The 23600-nt window shown below is 42.3% G+C and overlaps 1 protein-coding gene across 4 annotated transcripts in view; it reads right to left on the reverse strand.

The window, feature by feature from the left end:
* LOC137344486 (enhancer of polycomb homolog 1-like) overlaps positions 1 to 23600 on the reverse strand; it is a 201503-nt gene that overhangs the window by 59174 nt on the left and 118729 nt on the right. For all 4 annotated transcript variants that reach the window (XR_010968369.1, XM_068007510.1, XM_068007496.1 and 1 more), the window contains one exon: positions 8116 to 8275. Coding sequence is in view for 3 of the 4 variants with exons in the window: in XM_068007510.1 (XP_067863611.1) it covers positions 8116 to 8275 (160 nt within the window). In the remaining variant the exon portion in view is untranslated. The remainder of the gene's footprint in view (positions 1 to 8115; positions 8276 to 23600) is intronic.

Below are 23600 nucleotides of genomic sequence, written 5' to 3' on the forward strand. Positions count from 1 at the left end.
GCGTGGATACAAAATTGGCTAAGGGACAGAAAGCAGAGTAGTGATGAACAGTTGTTTTTCAGACTGGAGAGAACTATAAGGTGGTATTCCCCAGGGGTCAGTGTGAGGACCACTGCTCTTTTTCAGCTATATTAATGACCTGGACTGTGCCGTAACTATGATTCTATAATTTCAAAGTTTGCAGATGACACAAAACTCAAATGTAGTAAACAATGTGGAGGATAGTAACAGACTTCAGGAGGACAGACTGGTGAAATGGGCAGACACATGGCAGGTGAAATTCAATGCAGAGTAGTGTGAACTGATACACTTTGGTAGGAAGAATGAGGAGAGGCAATATAAACTAAATGATACAATTTTAAAAGGGAGTGCAGGAACAGAGAGACCTGGTGGTGTATGTACACAAATTCTTAAAGGTGGCAGGACAAGTTGAGAAGGCTGTTAAAAAAGTATAAGGGACCCTGGGCTTTATTAATAAAGGCATAGAATGCAAAATTAAGCAAGTTATGCTAAACTTTTATAAAACACTGGTTAGGCCTCAGCTGGAGTATTGTGTTCAATTCTGCACACCACACTTTAGGAAAGATGTCAAGAGAGGGTGCAGAAGAGATTTACTAGAATGAAGTCCCTCATCCCTGGACCAGTTATGTGGAGAGACTAGAGAAACTGGGGTTGTTCTCCTTAGAACAGAGACGGTTAAGGGGAGATTTGATAGTGGCGTTCAAGATCATGAAGGCTTTTAACAGTAAATAAGGAGAAAATGTTTCCAGTGGCAGAAGGGTTAGTAGCCAGAGGTGACACGAGGGAATGTTTATTTACGCAGTGAGTTGTAATGATCTGGAATGCACTGTCTGGTGGAAGCAGATTCAATAGTAACTTTCAAAAGTGAATTGGATAAATACTTGAAGGGGAAAAAAAATCATAGGGCTATGGGGAAAGAGCAGGGGAATGGAACTAATTGGATAGCTCTCTCAAAGAGCTGGCACAGGCACAATGGGCTGAATGGCCTCCACCTGTGCTGTACCTACTATGAAGACCACAGCAACCAATATCAGAGACTATGCTCTTTAGTGTGAGCAATAGCATGGGAGATCCATTATAAACAAAAAATAAATGCACATCAAAATCATTAAAAACTTAATCCACAAGTATTCAAAATTCAGGACTTTCGTCTTCTCTGCAGTCTCAATTCTTCACCTAGGCTTTGTTCCTGGTTCTCCTTAAAGTCCTAATGCCTTAAAAGCTGCGCATGTGACATACTTTACACTCTACTACATTCTTTGCTTCTTTCCCCAAACTGTTGCGCTGTGATTTTCCCCCACCTGCTCAGTTGATGTTTTTTTTAAAAAAACATTCCCCCTCGGGTTTGAAATCGGCCCTGTTTTGCATGTGCAACCATCTTCCACACATGAACATTTCCTTTATTAAAAGTTTTGAGTTTTATTTTGCTGTCTCCTTTTACTGTTTTAATGGGAGTAAAACTCCCACACCCATCTTTCTTTAGTGCCAACATCCCCTCAAAGCTCATCCATATCCTGTGCTCCCACCACATCACAGCCCCAAATTCTCCTGCATCCAGGCCCACCAGAATACTTCCATTTCCCGCCAATGTAACGTGAACAATGCTATAGGGAAAAAATCCACTAAGATATGAGCAAAAACAATGAGCAGTGGAAAAACATTAACAGATGAGCTAAACCAGTGGCTCAGTCAGACTTGAACCAAAACATTTTCTTAATCCTCCTAGCACCAATGACAGAAGCATTGATTTTGGTAAAATTATGAACATGGGCTGCCAATATCCTAATCTTAGAATTCTCCTTCTTTGGTCTCTTTTAAAAAAAATGCAACACTGACCCATCACCTTTGATTACAATCAGGTCAAACTTTCCACTGATTAAAAACAATTTTTCAGCCAGTAAACAACCTGATTTTACTTTGCTGACCGCTGGCTTCGCTCAACTCCTCATTGTGGAAATGGCGAATCAAAATGTTTGGCGACATGAAAACGTAACAGTGACGAGGGCCTTGCAGTCCAGATTTGAAGAAAGGATAAATCAGATGAAGTGCCTGGTTAGGAAAAAAAAGCAGCTTATGATGGAAAGGATATTGGTGATGTTTTGGTCAGTACATAGGTTTTTATAACCCAAGATTCTGGGCAATTGCAATCTCTCTCTTACTGGGTATGGGGTCATAGCACAACACTACCCTTATTTGTGTGTCACTAAGAGAGGTTACAAGAATGGCAAATGATGGTAATGCAAATGTCACACTGGTGTAGCAGAGGGAGCTTTACTATGCAGCTGACTGTGCTGCACCTGGCCTGGAAGTGCTCAACACCAACACAAGCTGTCTGAATTGTGTTCTATTCCCCAGCTTGGAGACAAGTAATATTCATCCAAAATATAATATAAAAAGATTCTGTAATATTTATAATGAATTACAATAGCTGTCAGTTTAATACATTGAGGTAAATTTGCACAATGGTGTAGTACTTGGAAAAATTTAGTTCTGTTAATTTTACGGTACACCAGTCAAATTTTACTTTTTTTGTTTTATACAAACCCATGCACATATTGTTGAGTGATTTCATACACTGTGGACATGGAACTTTATTGCTTTCCAAGAACATATGTTGGGCTCTGTCTGAAGTCATCAGGGCCTTTTATATTGTTTATTCTAATTCAGATCCCAGAAGTCCAGCTTCCATGAGCCGCCACCTAACACATGCTATTAAATCAGTTTTTCTACTTCTATCAAAAACAGATTTGACAGTATAAATGCCAAGATTCAGCTCACCAATACCAGAGTCCTGGAATCAGAATTAAAAGACCGATACAAAAGCAACTGATTTAGTAAATTTGCAACTCACAAAAATATTACAGTAATAGAGCTAGTCAGACATCAAGAGCACCTTTATTACTGTAATATTAACTCTCTAAATCACTATTAATATCCTCCCCAATGTATTTTTTCTAGTATCGGTTTAACATCTCATCCGAAAGATGGCACTTCCGATATTCCCTTATTAATGCACTGAAGCATCAGCCTGGATTATGTGTTCACGTCTCTGGAGTGGGACTTGAATCCATAACCTTCTGACTCAGAGGCAAGAGTGCTACCACTGAGTCAACGCTGACACCATAAGATTTTAGAAAAAAGGCTAACGTGAAGATTAAATCCAGCCAGCTCGGGAATATGAATATTCCAGCAATGTCAGCAGTTTAATAGTTAAATAATCACTCACTTAAAGTACACTAAGTAGACAAATGTACACAGTGGGAACCAAATTTATTCTTCAAGTAAGGCTGACCCTGAAATGAGACCAAAGCTGTAGCATCACTTTCAAACAAGACTTTTACGTTGATCCATTCGCATCTTTAGCTGTAAATGACACATAGAGTTACAGTTATAGGTGTAATCCATCACCAAGTAACTCTGCATCAATACAAATCATATATAGCATCCTGTTGCTTTAGTGTCTATATGAATTATGGTTTATGAAAAGGGTCCTTGGATGGGACAAGTGATAACATTTTACATGCAACACATTTGTCAAGTATTTTATTTGGAAGTGATTGGCTGCAACTATAAGATACCATTTAACCAAAGGAATGTGCATAGGTCAGATAATGATGAATTAACCAGGCTGCTGACAGGTCCATGGAAATCCCTATCTCTATCAATTGCATATGGACGCTGAAACACAATAAAACTACTCAAACATCAAGAATATCTTCCAGTATAATAATGAGCCTAAATTATAATTTAAAAAAATATATAAATATGTAAACCCTTTACTTCTACTGGCTAGGTTTTCCTTTTTTCCCCACCCATTCTCTTGTCCTCATTTAAAAGTCCCAATTTTGCTCTTATTCTAACACACTATTATACATGCTGGCATTTTTCTAAGCTTAAAACTTTTTACTGTCCCTTCCCCCCTCCCAAACACCTTCTGCCTACCTGCAATTTTGGAAAGAAATTGCGCACTTTGCTAAAAAGGCCAGGTGGCACTACAGAACTCCCTTACATTTTATACATTATACTGCTAGAAACTCAAGTACCATTCAAAAATTTTTAACTTTAAACGTAGTTTCTATACGAGTTCATAAACAAAAACAATACCACTACTAAGGATGTAGCAGCTACAAAGAAAAAGTTAACTACAATTACTTAACATAGAAAATAGGAGCAAGAATAGGCCATTTGGCCCTTCGGGCCTGCTCAGCCATTCAAAACGATCATGGCTGATCATCTAACTCAGTACCCTGTTCCCACTTTTCCCCCATTATCCCTTGATCCCTTTAGCATTAATATATCTATCTCCTTCTTGAATACATCTAATGACTTGGCCTCCACTGCCTTCTGTGGTTGAGAATTCCACAGGTTCACCACCCTCTGAGTGAAGAAATTTCTCCTCATCTCGGTTCTAAATGGCATACCCCGTATCCTGAGACTGTGACCCCTGGTTCTGGACTCCCCAGCCATCGGGAACATCCTCCTTGGATCTAGACTGTCTAGTCCTGTTAGAATTTTATATGTTTCGATGAGATCACCTCTCATTCTTCTAAACTCTAGTGAATATAGGCCTAGTCAACCCAATCTCTCCTCATACGTCAGTCCTGCCATCCCAGGAATCAGTCTGGTGAACCTTCGTTGCACTCCCTCCATGGCAAGGACATCCTTCCTCAGATAAGGAGACTAAAACTGCACACAATACTCCAGATGTGGTCTCACCAAGGCCCTGTACAACTGCAGTAAGACATCCCTGCTCTTGTACTCAAATCTTCTTGCAATGAAGGCCAACATACCATTCGCCTTCTTAACTGCTTGCTGCACCTGAATGCTCGCTTTCAGCGACTGGTGTACAAGGACACCTAGGTCTTGTTGTACCTCCCCTTTTCCCAATCTATCACCATTCAGATAATAATCTGCCTTTCTGTTTTAACGACCAAAGTGGGTAACCTCACATTTATCCACGTTATACTGCATCTGCCCTGTTCTTGCCCACTCACCCAACTTGTCTAAATCACATTGGAGCCTCTTTGCATCCTCCTCACAGCTCACATTCCACCCAGCTTTGTCTCATCTGCAAACTTGGAAATGTTACATTTAGTTCACTCATCCAAATCATTGATATATATTGTGAATAGCTGGAGCCATGTGGTACCCCACTAGTCACTGCCTGCCACCTGGAAAAAGACCCGTTTATTCCTACTGTTTCCTGTCTGTCAACCGATTCTCAATCCATGCCAGTATATTCCCCCCCAATCACATGTGCTTTAATTTTGCACACTAACCTCTTGTGTGAGACCTTATCAAAAGCCTTTTGAAAATCCAAAACCACCACATCCACTGGTTCTCCCCTAACTATTCTATACATTACCTCCTCAAAAAACTGGGGTAGATTTGTTAAGCATGATTTCCCTTTCATAAACCCTTTGTCCAATCCCATTAATGCCCTCCATTGTTCTGTTATCACATCTTTTATAATAGACTAGCATTTTCCCCACTACTGATGTTAGGCTAACTGGTCTGTAATTCCATTTTTTCTCTCCCTCCTTTTTTAAATAGTGGGGTTACATTTGCCAACCTCTAATCTGTAGGAACTGTTCCAGAGTCTATAGAATTTTGGAAGATACTTGCATTTATATAGCGCCTTTAATGTAGAAAAATGGCCTAAGGCACTTGGAGGTGTAAAGGAAATACGGGGGGACACTTAGTCAAAGAAGTCAGGTTTAAGAAGGGCCTTAAAAGGAGGAGAGGGAGTTGAGAGGCAGAGTGGTTTAGGGAGGGAATTCCAGAACAGGGGCCCAGGACAAAACGGTCTGCTTGATTGGCACATCATCCACCAGGTTAAATATCCACTCCCTCCACCACCAGTGTACCGTGGTTGCAGTGCGTGCTATCTACAGGAAGCACTGCAGCAAGTAGCCAAGAGACTTCTTTGGCAGCATCTCCCAAACTCATCACCTCCACCATCTAGGGCAGCAGGTGCATGAGAACACCATCATCTCCAAGTTTCCTTCTAAGTCACACACCACCCTGACTTGGACATATATTGCCGTTCCTTCATTGTCGTTGGGTCAAAATTCTGGAACTCCCTACACCTTCACCAGACGACAGCGGTTCAAGATGACAGCCCACCACCACCTTCAAGTACAACTAGGGAGGAGCAATAAATGCTGGCCTTGCTAGCAACGTTAGGGAGGGCAATGGAATCAGTAGCGAGGGTACGGGCTTTGTTGCAGATGTCGAAAATGGTAGCTTCACAGCTGGCATTACAGTACTGTTGGGTGCAACAACAGATGAATAGCCTTAAACTTTAAAACATTAAACTGCTAGTTATAAAAACTTCTGCTACATACATATGTTACATCTCACAAACTTCACAAAAATAAAATCCATAATCAACTGATCACAGCAGCATTTCCAAAACAGACTTTGCTTTGCAGATCCCAAAATAAAGATATTTGCAAGTAATTAAATCAGCCTGAATAAGTATTTGTGCCAAAAACACAGCAAAGTCTTCTCCAGAGTACACAGGAACACTGATACATAACTTTGTTGCTTGTGCAACAGTGGGCATTACAGTTGGTCCAACTTTACAAGCACACTACTTAAAAAAAGTGACAAGTGCTACCAAAACCAGTATAGCCTAAAGTGGGCTAAAAGTTCAGAAATGGTTCTTATTGCAGTCTTCTAAAGAAGTAACTAACCTCCCATTTTGCTATCATCTGCTAAATTTGACACTACTCCCTCTAGGCCAATATCCAAATCATTGATAAACACAGTGAATAGACGTAGCCCAGAACATGAACCTGGTGAGACATTACTAACCACTCTTTAGTGATAGAGGAAGAGGCGGCAGGAATGCTGAGGAGGTGGTGGAGGAGTTGGGGAGTGAACACAGAGGAGAAGGCAAGGGGCAGGGGACAAGAGGTGGGGAGACAAAAAGTAAGTAAACGAGGGCTAGTGCAGAAAGGAGAAAGGAAAGGAGCAGAGAGGGGGAAGGAAAGGAGCAGAGTACATCTGGAGTGTCGCATGCATTTCTGGGCACTCCATCACAGGAAGGGTATTCAAGCTAGAATGCTACCAGCAATGAGGTTGTTGGACTATGAAGAAAGGCTTGAGAAATTGGGTCACTTTTTAGTGGAATAGAGACATCTGTAATAAAAGGTTTTTAAAATTATGAAAGGTTTTAACAGGATAAATAATGCAAGATTGGTTGAAGAGGTAACAGGGGTCATAGACTCAGTTTACACTAGATAAACAAAAGGAGAAAAGTTTTTCCAGTTTTTGGAATATGGACTGTTTTATCAAGTACCTATTGAGGTAGAGATTAAAACGTCATTTAAAAAGGAACTGGATAACTATTAGAAAGGAAATACAAATGCAAATTGTTGTTTTTGTTTAAAATATAAAAAACAGAGAAAGGGCAAGGAAATTAGACTGGATCACTAGTTGAGCAGCTAGCATAGGCAGGATAGGCCAAATGGCCTCACTGTGTTGTAATTTTTATGATTCCAGCATGCATAACTTAAAAATTAGATTTTAAACCAAGCTATACAGTAAAGCTGAAATATGTGAAAAATTAGGTTTACTAAAGAATATTAAGCAATCAGAAATGGAAAGTGATTTTATTGAAGCAAATTTCTAAAAGATTATATTCATGGACGCTCCTCCAATTGATCAACAGATAAGTGCAGTAGCTGGTGATGTAATTATTAGAAAAGGTGGTGCAACTGTAGGACACTACAATAGGTCTGCACTCCTGGATTTAATAGCCATGGCTTTCTATTCCAATGGCTATCCAGTTTATTTCCTGCTGCAAAACACACATGGACTTCAGACAAGAACAGACTCAGGCTCAGCTGCAATGGCCTCTATGATTGAATAACCTCACACTGACTGCACAGACCAATAGATGTCGAAAGGCCACTTGAAACAAGTTAACAGGGCTGCACACACCAGCACCAATCACTGTCATCAGGAGATAGAAGGAGTTGGAGAAGAGTCAACAAGTTTCAATTGTTCATTTCATTTAACCATTACAATCCACTTTAACTTAAAAGCCCTGCATGCTTGCGCTTTAAAATTTAGTTTAGTACTCACGCTGTATGTGAATAAGCTGCTTTGGCATCTTGAACTCCCCACTGTAGACGGATTCATAGTAGGCAATGTTGCTTTCCGCCTCTGGGACAGGAATAACCATATTATCCCGTTTCTCTCCATAAACCTGTTGCGCTGAAATAGCCCGCTGGAGATGGTGCTCCTGAAGAGGTCAAGAAAAAAAGTGTTGGAAATATAGCTATGCATTAATAAAGTTGTGGCACTGCAATTATAATACAGTATAAAACTTCTTAAAATTTGCACTGGCAGTTCTTTAAAAAAAAAGTACCTTTTACTGCTCATTATGCAATTATATGCTCCACTGTACCTCAGATTTCTGCAAAAGCAGCGTAGCTATAATTATATCTGACACTCCTGCTAAACCCATAAAGCGAGGAACAAAGCACATCTCCAACCAGTCTTCTTGTGGGAGGGGATAGTTAAAAGAAAAAAATTGTCAGAAAATCCTTACTCCTCTAATCTTACAACACCAGGTTACAGTCCAACAATTTTATTTTAAAATCACAAGCTTTCGGAGATTATCTCCTTCGTCAGGTGAGGAAGGAGATAATCTCCGAAAGCTTGTGATTTTAAAATAAAATTGTTGGACTATAACCTGGTGTTGTAAGATTCCTTACATTTGTCCACCACAGTCCATCACCGGTATCTCCACATCATAATCTTAATATGCAAGTGAATAAAGTCATAATTTGAATATGGACAACATAAATGCGCATCTTTTTTCATCAGACCATTTCAATAGCCTTTTTTTTCCAGTGATTACTCCAAAAAAAATTTCCCAATCCTGAAGGTATCATCTCCTTGCCGAAATATGGTTTCATGGAAACTCTAGCATCCTGTCCAAATGGGATATTATTCAGATGGGAACCCAGAGAATCACCATCACTGATCCTGTTTTCAACCAAGAGTCCTACATGTACACTTCCAGCAGAGGTCACTGAACAGTAATCAGGAAAGGGAACAGCCAATGCTCCCCCCCACCCCCCCAAACAAAGGCTGTGAATGTCAATTGCAGAATCCCTACAACCATTCTGCATAACTCAGACACCTTTATCAACTGCATTTCTTGGCTACTCACTATATGAATCTGCTGAGCCATTAGACGGCAAGCAAAACAGGCAATTTTGAATGAGATGAAATTATTAAATCAAGTATTTTTGAACACCTGAGACTGTTGCATCTCAAAGATACAAAAAAAAACCTCAATTATTACAGAAACAAATCGCAGTTAATTCAGCATTTAAACAATACACCCATAGTTCATACACAAGCTTCTCAAAAACATTTGTTCACAGATCTCTTGCCTGGTGTTGTATGTGGTGCTAGCATTTTTGAAACGTTTATATTTTTGTGTCAAGTAGGGACTGAGTATTAATTGGATATTTGTGGGTGGATTACTACAGTTGGCAAATTCTGAACCCTGAATTTGTGCAACATATCACTACGTGCAAAAGATCATAGCCTTTTAAACTGTCCTCCATTTGCACCAATCATAACAATGGATTCAAGCTTCCCAGTACTAACATCTATTAGCAGTCAAACAATTTAAAATGGTGTATTTATAGCCTTAATGTTGCAGCCTCTCATTTGTCCCTTGTCAATGTTTTAGACTTCAAAACTTCTGGTTAGAAGCAGCTTTGGAGCAGAGGTTCCGTTGAACATAATCCGCATGTAATTGGAGTGCATGTGTTGCATCACATCACCAACAGAAACAAAGTGGGTTGATGACGTCTCGTTACTCAATCTACATTGGGTTTCAGAATTTAGATGGAACTATACCATGAGCACCAAATACTAGAAGTACATGCAAGTTGAGGCCTCACATGGAAAATGTTCCTGGTGCTCTAGACAATGGTGTGGGAAAAGGCAACTGGACTGGTGTCGCATGGAAAATGTCTGCCCAAAAGCAGTCAGAAGTAGAGATGAGGGTAAAGTGACTGAGGTTGTCAAAGGGAATGGGAGAGTTGGTGGGATTATATCTCCAAAGTAGGCACTGCTGTTGCATATACCTATGAGACATCCTACATCCATCTTCCAACTAGTGGCACTGTGGCAACTAACTATAGGCCATCAAAGCCTATGGAGAATTTTTTAATGTTTACATTTTTTTAAATAAACAAGCATCGATTATTCTCCGTATCGAGGGGCCCACGTGGTTGCGTAGCCAGTTTCTGACTTCCTCCTCCATTTCAAGACCACCCTGTGCAGCCCCCGCCCCAAAACGGGCACTTTTCAACAACAGGAATACATAGAGCTGAGAAACCAGTGAAGATATAACCACAGTTTGAGGGAGTGGAGAGAGAGGGAGGGGAAAGTAAAGCAGGAAATGTGAATAAATGGAAGAGGGTGAATTATTGAATTTTGAAGTGCTCAAAGAAAACTGCTCTTGCTCACAGCAAGAACAGTCTCTTAGCAACATGGGGCTCCTAAGCAGGGTTCAAGCCAGGGAATGTGCTTGGGTTCTGGATTGTGCGAGGGGGTTTGGGCTGGTGGAGACTTGGGATCCTTAGTGGAGTGGGTAGTACTTTCACATTTGTCCCCTCTCCACCCGTATGCCTGCAGCTCTTGCCGCATCAAGCGCTCCACACCCTCCAACAGCAAATGCGGCTTACAGCCCTGGGCAGACTCCTTTCTCCATCATCCACCACTTCAGATGAAAAGACTGAAGAGAGAAAAAAGTATGAAATGACAGACAGGTAAGAGAATATCCTGTGACTCATTGTGAGCACACCACAGATCTACCAGTTATAATTAATATCCTGAGAAACTGACTTTGAAAACGATCTTGACTGCACTCTAGAAGACCTGAACTGAATATTCACCGCCCCTGCAAAGTCCTTCCCACTAACATCTGGGGACTTGTGCCAAAATTGGGAGAGCTGTCCCACAGACTAGTCAAGCAACAGCCAGACATAGCCATACTCACACTCACAGAATCATACCTTTCAGCCAACATTCCAGACTCTTCCATCACCATCCCTTGGTATGTCCTGTCCCACCGGCAGGACAAACCGACCAGAGGTGGCGGGACAGTAATATACAGTCAGGAGGGAGTAGCCCTGGGAGTCCTCAACCTTGACTCCCGACCCCATGAAATATCATGGCATCAGGTCAAACATGGGCAAGGAAACCTCCTGCTGATTACCGCCTACTGTCCTCCCTCAGCTGATGAATCAGTCCTCCTCCATGTTGAGCACCACTTGGAGGAAGCACTGAGGGTAGCAAGGGCACGGAACGTACTCTGGGTGGGGGACTTCAATGTCCATCACCAGGAGCGGCTTGGTAGCACCACGACTGACCGAGCCCTAAAGAACATAGTTGCCAGACTGGGCCAGTGGCTGGTGGTGAGCGAACCAACATGAGGGAAAAAACTTACTTGACCTCGTCCTCACCAATCTACCTGTTGCAGATGCATCTGTCCTTGACAGTATTGGTAGGAGTGACCACTTCACAGTCCTCATGGAGACGAAGACCCGTCTTCACACTGAGGACACCATCCAACGTGTTATGTGGCACTATCACCGTGCTAAATGGGATAGATTCAGAACAGATCTAGCAGCTCAAAACTGGGCATTCACGAGGTGCTATGGGCCATCAGCAGCAGCAGATTTGTATTCCAGCACAATCTGCAACCTCATGGCCCAGCATATTCCTCACTCTACCATTACCAACAAGCCAGGGGATCAACCCTGGTTCAATGAGGAGTGTAGAAGAGCATGCCAGGAGCAGCAGCAGGCGTACCTAAAAATGAGGGGCCAACCTGGTGAAGCTACAACTCAGGACTACATGCATGCTAAACAGTGGAAGCAACATGCTATAGACAGAGCTAAGCTATTCGACAACTAATAGATCAGATCAAAGCGCTGCAGTCCTGCCACATCCAGTCGTGAATGGTGGTGGACAATTAAACAATTAACGGGAGGAGAAGGCTCTGTAAATATACCCATCCTCAATGATGGCAGAGTCCAGAACATGAGTGCAAAAGGCTGAAGCATTTACAACCATCTTCAGCCAGAAGTGCCGAGTGGATGATCCATCTCTGCCTCCTCCTGATATCCCCATCATCACAGAAGCCAGTCTTCAGCCAATTCGATTCACTCCACGTGATATCAAGAAACGGCTGAGTGCACTGGATACAACAAAGGTTATGGGCCCCGACAACATCCCGGCTGTAGTGAAGACTTGTGCTCCAGAACTAGCCGCGCCTCTAGCCAAACTGTTCCAGTACAGCTGCAACACTGGCATCTATCCGACAATGTGGAAAATTGCCCAGGTAAGTCCTGTCCACAAAAAGCAGGACAAATCCAATCCGGCTAACTATCGCCCCACCAGTCCACTCTCAATCATCAGCAAAGTGATGGACGGTGTCGTTGACAGTGCTATCAGGCGGCACTTACTCACCAATAACCTGCTCACCGATGCTCAGTTTGGGTTCCGCCAGGACCACTCGGCTCCAGAACTCATTGCAGCCTTGGTCCAAATATGGGCAAAAGAGCTGAATTCCAGAGGTGAGGTGAGAGTGACTGTCCTTGACATCAAGGCAGCATTTGACCGAGTGTGGCATCAAGGAGCCCCAGTAAAATTGAAGTCAATGGGAATCAGGGGGAAAACTCTAGTGGCTGGAGTCATACCTAGCACTAAGACGGTAGTGGCTGTTGGAGGCCAATCATCTCAGCCCCAGGACATTGCTGCAGGAGTTCCTCAGGGCAGTGTCTGAGGCCCAACCATCTTCAGCTGCTTCATCAATGACCTTCTCTCCATCATAAGGTCAGAAATGGGGATGTTCGCTGATAATTGCACGGTGTTCAGTTCCATTCGCAACCCCTCAGATAATGAAGCAGTCCATGCCCGCATGCAAGACCTGGACAACATCCAGGCTTGGGCTGATAAGTGGCAAGTAACATTCGTGCCAGACAATGACCATCTCCAACAAGAGAGTCTAACCACCACCTTGACATTCAACGGCATGATCATCGCCGAATTCCCCCCCCCCCCCCCCACCAAATCAACATCCTGGGAGGGCACCATTGACCGGAAACTTAAATGGACCAGCCATATAAATACTGTGGCTACAAGAGCAGGTCAGAGGCTGGGTATTCTGTGGCGAGTGATTCACCTCCTGACTCCCCAAAGATTTTCCACCATCTACAAGGCACAAGTCAGGAGTGTGATGGAATACTCTCCACTTGCCTGGATGAGTGCAGCTCCAACAACACTCAAGAAGCTCGACACCATCCAGGACAAAGCAGCCCGCTTGATTGGTACCCCATCCACCACCCTAAACATCCACAGGATGCACTGCAACTCGCCAAGGCTTCTTCGACAGCACCTCCCAAACCCACGACCTCTACCATCTAGAAGGACAAGAGCAGCAGGTACATGGGAACAACACTACCTGTACGTTCCCGTCCAAGTCACACACCATCCCGACTTGGAAATATATCGCCGTTCCTTCATTGTCGCTGGGTCAAAATCCTGGAACTCCCTACCTAGCAGCACTGTGGGAGAACCTTCACCACACGGACTGCAGCGGTTCAAGAAGGTGGCTCACCACCACCTTCTCAAGGGCAATTAGGGATGGGCAATAAATGCTGGCCTCACCAGCAAGGCCCACATCCCATAAATTTTTTTTAAAAAATAGAAGCTCTGAAAATCAAAGGGAATTGATCAAATCCCAGAACACACTCCTCAAACAGCAATACCTAAAAAGACAAATCCTACCACAATTTAAAATAGAAACATAGAAACATTTACAACACAGGAGGCGGCCATTTGGCCCACCGTTTCTGTGTCGGTTGAAAAAGAGCTACCCAAGCCTAATCTCACTTTCCAGCACTTGGCCCGTAGCCCTGTACGTTACGGCACTTCAAGTGCATATCCAAGTGCATTTTAAATGAGTTGAGGGTTTCTGTCTCTACCACCCTTTCAAGTACTGAGTTCCAGACCCCTACCACCCTCTGGGTGAAAAAATTCTCCTTAACACCCCTTTAATCCTTCTACCAATTACTTTAAATCTCTGCCCCCTGGTTACTGACCTCTCTGCTAAGGGAAATATGTCCTTTCTATCCACTCTATCTAGGCCCCTCAATTTAATCTCCCCTCAGCCTCCTCTGATCCAAAGAAAACAAACCCAAACTATCCAATCTTTCCTCAAAGCAAAAATTCTCCAATACTGGCAACATCCTAGTAAATCTCTGTACCCTCTCCAGTGCAATCACATCTTTCCTCTAATGTGGTGACCAGAACTGTATGCAGTACTCAAGCTGTGGCCTAACTAATGCTTTATACAGTTCCAGCATAACCTCCCTGCTCTTCTATGCCTCGGTTAATAAAGGAAAGTATCCCGTATGCCTTCTTAACCACCTTATGTAGCTGTCCTGCAACCTTCAGGGATCTGTGGACATGCACTCCAAGGTCCCTCTGTTCCTCTACACCTCTCAGTGTACTCCTACTTATTGTGTTTCCCTTGCCTTATTTGGCCTCCCCAAATGCATTACCTCACACTTCTCCGGATTGAATTCCATTTGCCACTTTTCTACCCACCTGACCAGTCCATTGATATCTTCCTGCAGTCTACAACTTTCCTCCTCACTATTAGCCACATGGCCAGTATTTGTACTACCTGCAAACTTCTTAATCATTCCCCCTACATTCAAGTCCAAATCATTAATATACATCACAAAAAGCAAGGGACCTAGTACTGAGCCTTGCAGAACCCCACTGGAAACAGCCTTCCAGTCACAAAGACACCTGTTGACCATTACCCGTTACTTCTAGTCAATGAACCAATTTTGGATCCAATTTGCCACTTTCCCTTGGATCCCATAGGCTTTTACTTTTTGGACCAGTCTGCCTTGTGGACCCTTGTCAAAAGCAGTGCTAAAATCCACGTAGACTACATCAAACGTGCTACCCTCATCGACCCTCCTTGTTACCGCCTCAAAAAATGTAATCAAGTTAGTCAGACACGACCTTCCCTTAACAAATCCATGTTGACTGTACTTGATGAATCCGTGCCTTTCTAAATGACATTCATATTGTCCCTCAGAATTGATTCCAATAATTTGCCCACCACCGAGGTTAGGCTGACTGGTCTGTAATTACTAGGTCTATCCTTTTCTCCCTTTTTAAACAACGGTACAACGTTAGCAGTCCTCCAATCCTCCGGCACCACGCCTGTAGCCAGGGAGGATTGGAAAATGATTGTCAGAGCCTCTGCCATTTTTTCCCTTTTAACAGCCTGGGATACATTTCATCCAGGCCTGGCGATTTATCTATTTTCAAGCTAAACCCCTTAATACTTCCTCTCTCACTATGCTTATCCCATTCAATATTTCACAGTCCTCCTCCTTAACTACAAGTCTGCATCATCCCCTCTTTTGTGAAGACAGGCGCAATGTATTCATTTAGAATCATACCCACATCTTTTGCCTCCGCACGTAGGTTACCTTTTTGGTCTCTAATAGGCCCTACTCGTTCCTTAGTTATCCTCTTGCTCTTAATGTATTTATAAAACATCTTTGGGTTTTCCTTAATTTTACTTGCCAGTATTTTTTATGCCTTCTCTTTGCTTTCCTTATTTCCTTTTTAATTTCACCCCAGGACGTTCTATACTCCTCTACGCTTTCTGTAGTATTGAGCTCTCGGTGTCTGACACAAGCTTCCTTTTTTTGCTTTATCTTACCCTGTATGCTCCTGGTCATCCAGGGGGCTCTAGATTTGGCAGTCCTATCCTTTTTCTTTGTGGGAACGTTTACTCTGAACCTCTAATCTCCCCCTTGAATGCCTCCCACTGCTCTGATACTGATTTACCTTCATGTGGAGATGCCGGTGATGGACTGGGGTGGACAAATGTAAGGACTTGCACAACACCAGGTTATAGTCCAACAGTTTATCTACTTTCAAGCTAAACCCCTTAATACTTCCTCTCTCACTAGGCTTATCCCATTCAATATTTCACAGTCCTCCTCCTTAACTACAAGTCTGCATCGTCCCCTCTTTTGTGAAGACAGGCGCAAAGTATTCATTTAGAACCTTCAAGTAGCTGTTTCCAGTCCACTTTTGCTAAATCACTTCACAGCTTAGTAAAATTGGCCTTTCCCCAATTGAGAACTTTTACTCCTGTTCTATCTTTGTCCTTTTCCATAACTATGCTAAATCTAACTGAATTATAATCACTACCACCAAAATACTCCTTCCAACTGTCCAGCTTCGTTCCCTAAAACTAAATCCAAAACGCCCCCCTTCTTGTTGGGCTTGCTGTGTACTGGCGAAAAAAGTTTTCCTGAAAGCAATTTAAGAATTCTACACCCTCTATACCTTTTACACTGATTGTATCCCAGTTCATATTAGGGTAGTTGAAATCCCCTATTACTGCCCGATTGTTTTTGCACTTCTCAGAAATTTGCCTACGTGTTTGCTCTTCTATCTCCCTCTGACTGTTTAGGGGTCTGTAGTCCACTCCCTGCGGTGTGATTGCCCCTTTTTTGTTCTTTGGCTCAACCCATATGGCCTCATTTGATGATCCTTCTAACATATCATCCCTCCTCACAGCCGTAATTGTTTCTTTAACCAATATTGCCACTCCCTCCTTTTTAATCCCCCTCTCTATTGTCTGAAATCCCTGTAACCAGGGAGCTGCCATTCCTGCCCATTTAAGCCATGTTTCAATAACAGCTAAGATATCATACTTCCACGTGTCTATCTGTGCCCTCAGCTCACCTGCCTTATTCACCATACTCCTTGCATTGAGCTATGTGCCATTAAGCACTGCCAGACTCCTTTGTTGTCTATTTTCTAACCTTTGTTTCCTCTGCCGTCCAAAATCCCCCTGCCAAGCTAGTTTAAACCCTCCCCAACAGCACTAGCAAGCCTCCCCGCGAGGATATTGGTCCTGGCCCTGTTGAGGTACAACCTGTCCGGCTTGTACAGGTCCCACCTCCCAGAACCAGTCCCAAAGCCCCAGGAATCTAAAGCCCACCCTCCTGCACCATCTCTCCAGCCACACATTCATCTGCATTGTTGGCCTATTTCTATACTCACTAGCGTGTGACACCGGGAGTAATCTGGAAATTAACACCTTTGAGATCCTGCTTATTAATTTCTTTCTTAGCTCCTTAAAATCTGCCTGCAGGACCTCATCCCTCTTTCTACCTATGTCACTGGTACCGATATAAACAATGACCTCTGGCTGTTCACCACCCCCCCCCCCCCCCCCCAAGAATATTCTGCAGCCACTTAGTGACATCCTTGACCATGGCATCAGGGAGGCAACATACCATCCTGGAATCATGTTTGTGGCTGCAGAAATGCCTGTCTGTTCTAACTATTGAACCCCTATCATCTTATTGCTCTTCTGACCTTTCTCCTCCCCCCCACACCCCGTACAGCTGAGTCACCCATGGTGCTGTGGACTTAGCGCTGGCTGCACGCCCCAGAGGAACCCTCTCCCTTACTAGCATGCAGAACTGAATACCAGTTGGAGAGTGAGAGGCACTCAGGGGACTCCTGCACTTCCTGCCTGGCAGTCACTCATTCCCTCTCTGCCTGCACTATCTTAATCTGCAGGGTGATCACCTCCAGAAATATGCTATCCACATAGCTCTCAGCCTTGTGGATGCACTGCACTGATGCCAGCTGTTGCTCAAGCTTCCAACTGATGACATGGCCTGCACCTGTGGTTGTCTAGGACATCGGAAGCGTCCTGGAATTCCCACATGGCACAAGATGTGGGAACTCCAGTAGTTTAATAAACTTTAAACATCTCAATATTAAAGACACTTACACATTTTAAAACTAAGAATCTGCAATATCAGCATATTCTAAGAGGTCATATGCAAAATGAAATTACACAAAAAAGGGAAAATTAACAGAACCAGGACACCTTCAGGCTCAAACAAACCAACAAAAAAAGTATTGTAAGTACAACAATTTCTAATTAAGTAGCTACATAGTTCTACATCTATTCAGCAACTCAACTGCGCAATGTGTAAAACCTCAATTTCTAAAATAAAACATTCTGAATTATGAACCTTGTGCACCGATAAAAAAGCAAACACCGATACAAATTATATATTAGCTATCACTGCTTTGAACTCAGAAAAGGCACAAAAATATGATATCAGTAGATATCAAAAACTACAACAGGGAAATGTGAGGTTATTCACTTTGGTAGGAAGAATAGAAAAACAGAATATTTTTAAATAGTGAGAAACTATTAAATGTTGGTGTTCAGACAGATGTGGGTATCCTTGTTCACAAAACAAAGTTAACATGCAGGTAACAGCCAGCAATAAGGAAGGCAAATGGTATTTTGGCCTTTATTGTAAGAGGGTTGGAGGAAGTCTTGCTGCAATTGTACAAGGCTTTGATGAGACCATACCTGGAGTACTGTGTACAGTTTTGGTCTCCTTACTCAAGGAAGGATATACTTGCCTTAGAGGCGGTGCAATGAAGGTTCACTGGATTGATTCCTGGGATGAGAGGGTTGGCCTATGAGGAGAGATTGAGTAAAATGGGCCTATATTCTCTGGAGTTTAGAAGAATGAGAGGTGATCACTTTGAAATGTATATAATTTTTGGAGGGCTTGACAGCGTAGATGCTGAGAGGCTGTTTCCCCTGGCTGGAGAGTCTCGAACTAGGGGGCATAGTCTCAGGATAAGGGGTCGGACATTTAGGACTGAGATGAGGAGGAATTTCTTCATTCAGAGGGTTGTGAATCTTTGCAATTCTCTACCCCAGAGGGATGTGGATGCTCAGTCATTGAGTATATTCAAGGCTGAGATAATAGATTTTTGGGCTTTAGGGGCATCAAGGGATTTGGGGATCAATCAGGAAAGTGGAGTTGAGGTCGAAGATCAGCGATGATCTTATTGAACGGTGGAGCAGTCTCGAGGGGCCGCACGGCCTATTCTTGTTCCTATTTCATATGTTCACATATGCTCCAGACAAGCCTGTGGGGTATCACTGTCTTCCACTTCAGTAAGGGTTGCAACAACTCCAGGAGACACATCCAACTATGCAGACAAAAACATAACAATGGTATTGGAAAGGTTTTTGATTAATTATTGTATAACGACACGGCTCCTCTGATGGCCTAATGGAATAGGTACCGCAATAAGCTGTACAGACCAATGGTAGTTTAGTATTGCCTTGCTGTTTCCCTTCTAATTAGGAAGGTCAACCTCCCTGTGTTGCTCTGCCCCCTTAATTTCTAAGTTGGGTATGCGTCGCACCATGCTCTGCTGTGAAAAGTATCAGCTCCTTGCATTTACATTCCTGAAAATGGCTCCCTTAATCCATGGGGATATTCATAGATCCGTATTTTCTGGTTGGAAACGTTGCTGGTTCTGAATCAGAGGCTTCAAAATAATGCACCAGAAATCTGGCTGAAATTAGCTAATTCTGTTCTATTCCTGTTCTTTGCTGAAAGTATGGCATGAGAACTAGCCGCTCAACCCATCAAGCCTTTCCACACACGGTAAGAAAAAAGAAAAAGACAACTTGCATTTATATAGCGCCTTTCGTGACATTCCAAAGCGCTTTACAGCCAATGAAGTACTTTTTTTTTGCAATGTAGTCACTGTTGTAATGTTGAAAAATAAACAATTATGGAGTCTACCCATCTATTTAATCTCCTGAGGAAAAGTCCTGCATAAATACTCTGATCCCGAAGGGTAACCAAGCAAAATATTTATCTGTTATTTACCTCTACCGTTGAAAATATAGTCTCAGCGACAAGCAGCAAAAGAACTACTGCATTAATTCAGTCAATACCTATTATAATCTCCAACACCGTCTCCAGATACTTAAATGTTAGTATAATGGAACCCAGTCAATAGGATCTCCCTGCCTGGTGATTTCAGACTTAGTGAAACTTCCGACTAACCCGAGGACCATTCTGGATAGGCCCTCTGGCTGGTCTGAAGTGATATATTTCATTGTTTGCAATGGCTCCCCACAATTGACACCCAACTGCAGCAGTCTAGCAAGAAGGGAAAGTTATTCAAGAAGGTCCAGATCAGTACTAAAATTGACAAAAAATGAAATATATGGGTGAATATATGTAATTTTTACAAGTACTTCCACATGTTTATCCCCAACAGCTCAGTAACTACACAAATCAGCTGCACGGGTATACTCAGCAGCTGTCCCACATATCAATATTATAATGTGGAGATGCCGGTGATGGACTGGGGTTGACAATTGTAAACAATTTTACAACACCAAGTTATAGTCCAGCAATTTTATTTTAAATTCACAAGCTTTCGGAGGCTTCCTCCTTCCTCAGGTCAATATTATACTTCTCTTTAGTTCAAACTAACCTGCATCATTTCTCTTTCAACACCTGTAAATGAAAACGTGGTGAGCTCTACAAGTCTTTCCTAACTTAGAGCTCCAAGTCCTGGAAGTATCTTTCTTGTGCTTCTCTGAATTTTCACCAATGCACCGACCTCATTTTGAAATAATGGTGCCCAAAATGGCACACAGTACTCAAAATGTGGCCGCACCAATGACTTTACAAGATTAAAATAATGTGTTCCAACTTCAAATCAAAGCCTAGAGATGTCTAATTAACTACAGCTTCAACTTAAAGAGGAAACGGAAAATAAATATTCACCTCCAAATCCTTTTTTCACCGTTGCAAAGTAAGATCAGTTCACCAAATGCGCAGTTTTATCATTTCCTATTCCAGCACGCATTATCTATATTAAAATCAACCACTTAGATTATCTTCTTAATTGATCTAAACCTCTGAATGTTTCTCTTATACTAGTCATCTTTCCATGTTATTTGGTAACCTGGGAGCTTCCAAATCAATTTTGGTTAAGTACATCATGCGGTGTATTTTCTCACTAAGCCAGTGAGGGGCATTCAAAGCTGCACAGTTTTATCCCAAGTCTATTTCCCTGACTCATCTAAGTCCATTTGATTTTCCTTCAACAATCATAGCAAAATTTACTTCCTATTTAATTGGCTGGAAATCCAGTAAATGCCCAATTGGATAAGCAACCTTAACCACTGTACATAGGGACAATAAATAAGGAAATAATGTTAGCATGATACAGCCACTAAAATGTTATTTATTTATTTTTTTAAAAAAGTACAATGGATCATTAACTGCAGCCATTATCATTTAGACTTGCCTTAAAGGATTCAAGGCAGTCTATATATGCACATTGATACTAACCTCTTACAGTAGGTTTACAGTCACAAATAGTTACAAATTTGAGCATTAACATTTAGTTATGCAGTTTTTGTTCCTGAATCAGCATATTGAACTATTTGTTTAGTTGGAAGTCCTGGTGGTAGTGAATGGCAGGTATAGAGGAGAAAGTTGGGTAAATAAGGGAGCGAGAGAGAAAATACTGAGGTTGTTAAAAATGCCTAAAACCAGAGATCTAATGCTCAATTTCCAAAGCGACAGAAAATGAGTGAATTTAGTATCCGCGGAATATCTCCCCAGCCAGTACTTTTTCCTCTTGTTTTTCCTCCCCTGTAACTGTATTGGAGCCAATACCAGATGTCCAGATTCCATATAGCGCCAAGTGATGCAAATCTTCTATTCTCCATTGATGAGCAACTCAATTTGTAATTGAAAGTGTGCAAGGTGTGAAACGCATGCGATTATATAACCCCATTGATCTCATCCCATAAATCAGATGGATTTGAAAGTCCAGTTTAGATGCCAGTGCACAAAATATGTAGTTTCACAGCCAAAGAATTACATTTGAACTGGTCACTGTTACATACCAAATGCAGTGAAGACCAATTAATCTATTTTTGGTGACACTGGACAAGTGAGGAATGTTGACCAGTGCGTAAATGCACAAAGCGTGGTAAACATGGTTGGTGAGCTGCAGGCACAAATAGCCACATGGGAATATGATGTCATGGCGATAACGGAGACCTGGCTCAAAAAAGGGCAGGATTGGGTACTAAATATTCCTGGATACAAAGTGTTCAGAAAAGATAGGGAAGGAAACAAAGGAGGCAGGTGGCATTATTGATTAAGGAGAATATTGCAGTGCTGGAAAGGATATCCTGGAAGGGTCAAGGATAGAATCTATTTGGTTAGAGTTAAGAAACAATAGAGGTGCCATTACACTACTAGGTGTATTCCATAGGCCACCAACTAATGGGAAGGATATAGAGGAGCAAATTTGCAGGGAAATTACAGAGAAGTGCAAAATCCATAGAGTAGTGATAATGAGGGACTTCAACTATCCCAAAAAAGACCAGAATAGTAATAAGGGGCAAAGAGGGGGAGGAATTTTTGAAGTGTGTTCAGGAGAGCTTTCTTAACCAGTACGTTTCCAGCCCAACAAGGGAGGAGGCATTGCTGGATTTGGTTCTGGGGAGTGAGGCGGGCCAAGTGGAGCAAGTGTCAGTGGGGGAACAGCGATCATAGTATAAGGCTTAGAATAGCTATGGAAAAGGTCATGGACCGCTCTAAAGTAAAAATACTCAATTGGAGGCGGGCTAATTTCTGTGGGATGAAAACAGATTTGGCCAGGGTAAATGGGAATCAAAGATTGGCAACACTAATTGAACAATGGGCGACCTTTAAGGAGGAGATGGTTCAGGTACAGTCTAGGTACATTCCCACGAGGGAGAAAGGTAGGGCAACTAAAGCCAGAGCTCCCTGGATGACAAGAGAGAAAGGAAGCAGAAAAAAAGGGCGTATGACAGATGTCAGGTTGATAGCACAAGTGAGAACCCAGTTGAGTATAGAAAGTTCAGAGGGGAGGTGAAAAAGGAAATAAGAGGGGCAAAGAGGGAGAATGAGAATAGACTGGCGGCCAACATGAAAGGGAATCCAAAAGTTTTCTATCGGCATGTAAACAGTAAACCGGTAGTAATGGGTAGATGCTGCCAGAGTTTCAGTAAAGAAAGATGTAATTGAGGCTAAAAATTTATGAAAAAAAAAATCCATGCTAATCACCAAGAAAGATGCGCTCCTAAAATTATCTCCAAGTAAATAATATGGATATTAAGCAAACAGACAAAATTGTTTACTTAGGCAGTCTAACTATCAGAAGACCAATGCAATAAAGTAGTGTTTATTACGAAAGCATTTCTATGCAACTCTAAATTCATGCTGAATAGAATGTTCAGTAGAAAATTCAAGGTGTTATGTGGTCTGCAGCATTGTATAAATGTGAAAACTGAGCTTTGAACACTGAAATAAGACGAGTCAAGAGGTTTGACTTGTGTGGATTGGCGACATCAGCAGACATGGGGTCAGCTTCCATGTGTATACTGATGACACACACCTCCACGGATTGAATTCAGAGGGTGGTGGTCCCATCAGCCTGGAAGAATGTTAACAGTGGGGTCCCACAGGGGTCTGTTTTGGGACCTCTTTTGTTCACATCTTCATAAATGATCTGGGAGGTAACAGTGATAAGCACTGTGGGTAAATTTACAGGTAATACAAAGCTAATAAAGGTGGTAGACTCTAAGG

Source organism: Heptranchias perlo, chromosome 2 (genome assembly GCF_035084215.1).
Source record: "Heptranchias perlo isolate sHepPer1 chromosome 2, sHepPer1.hap1, whole genome shotgun sequence".
Lineage (NCBI taxonomy): Eukaryota > Metazoa > Chordata > Chondrichthyes > Hexanchiformes > Hexanchidae > Heptranchias > Heptranchias perlo.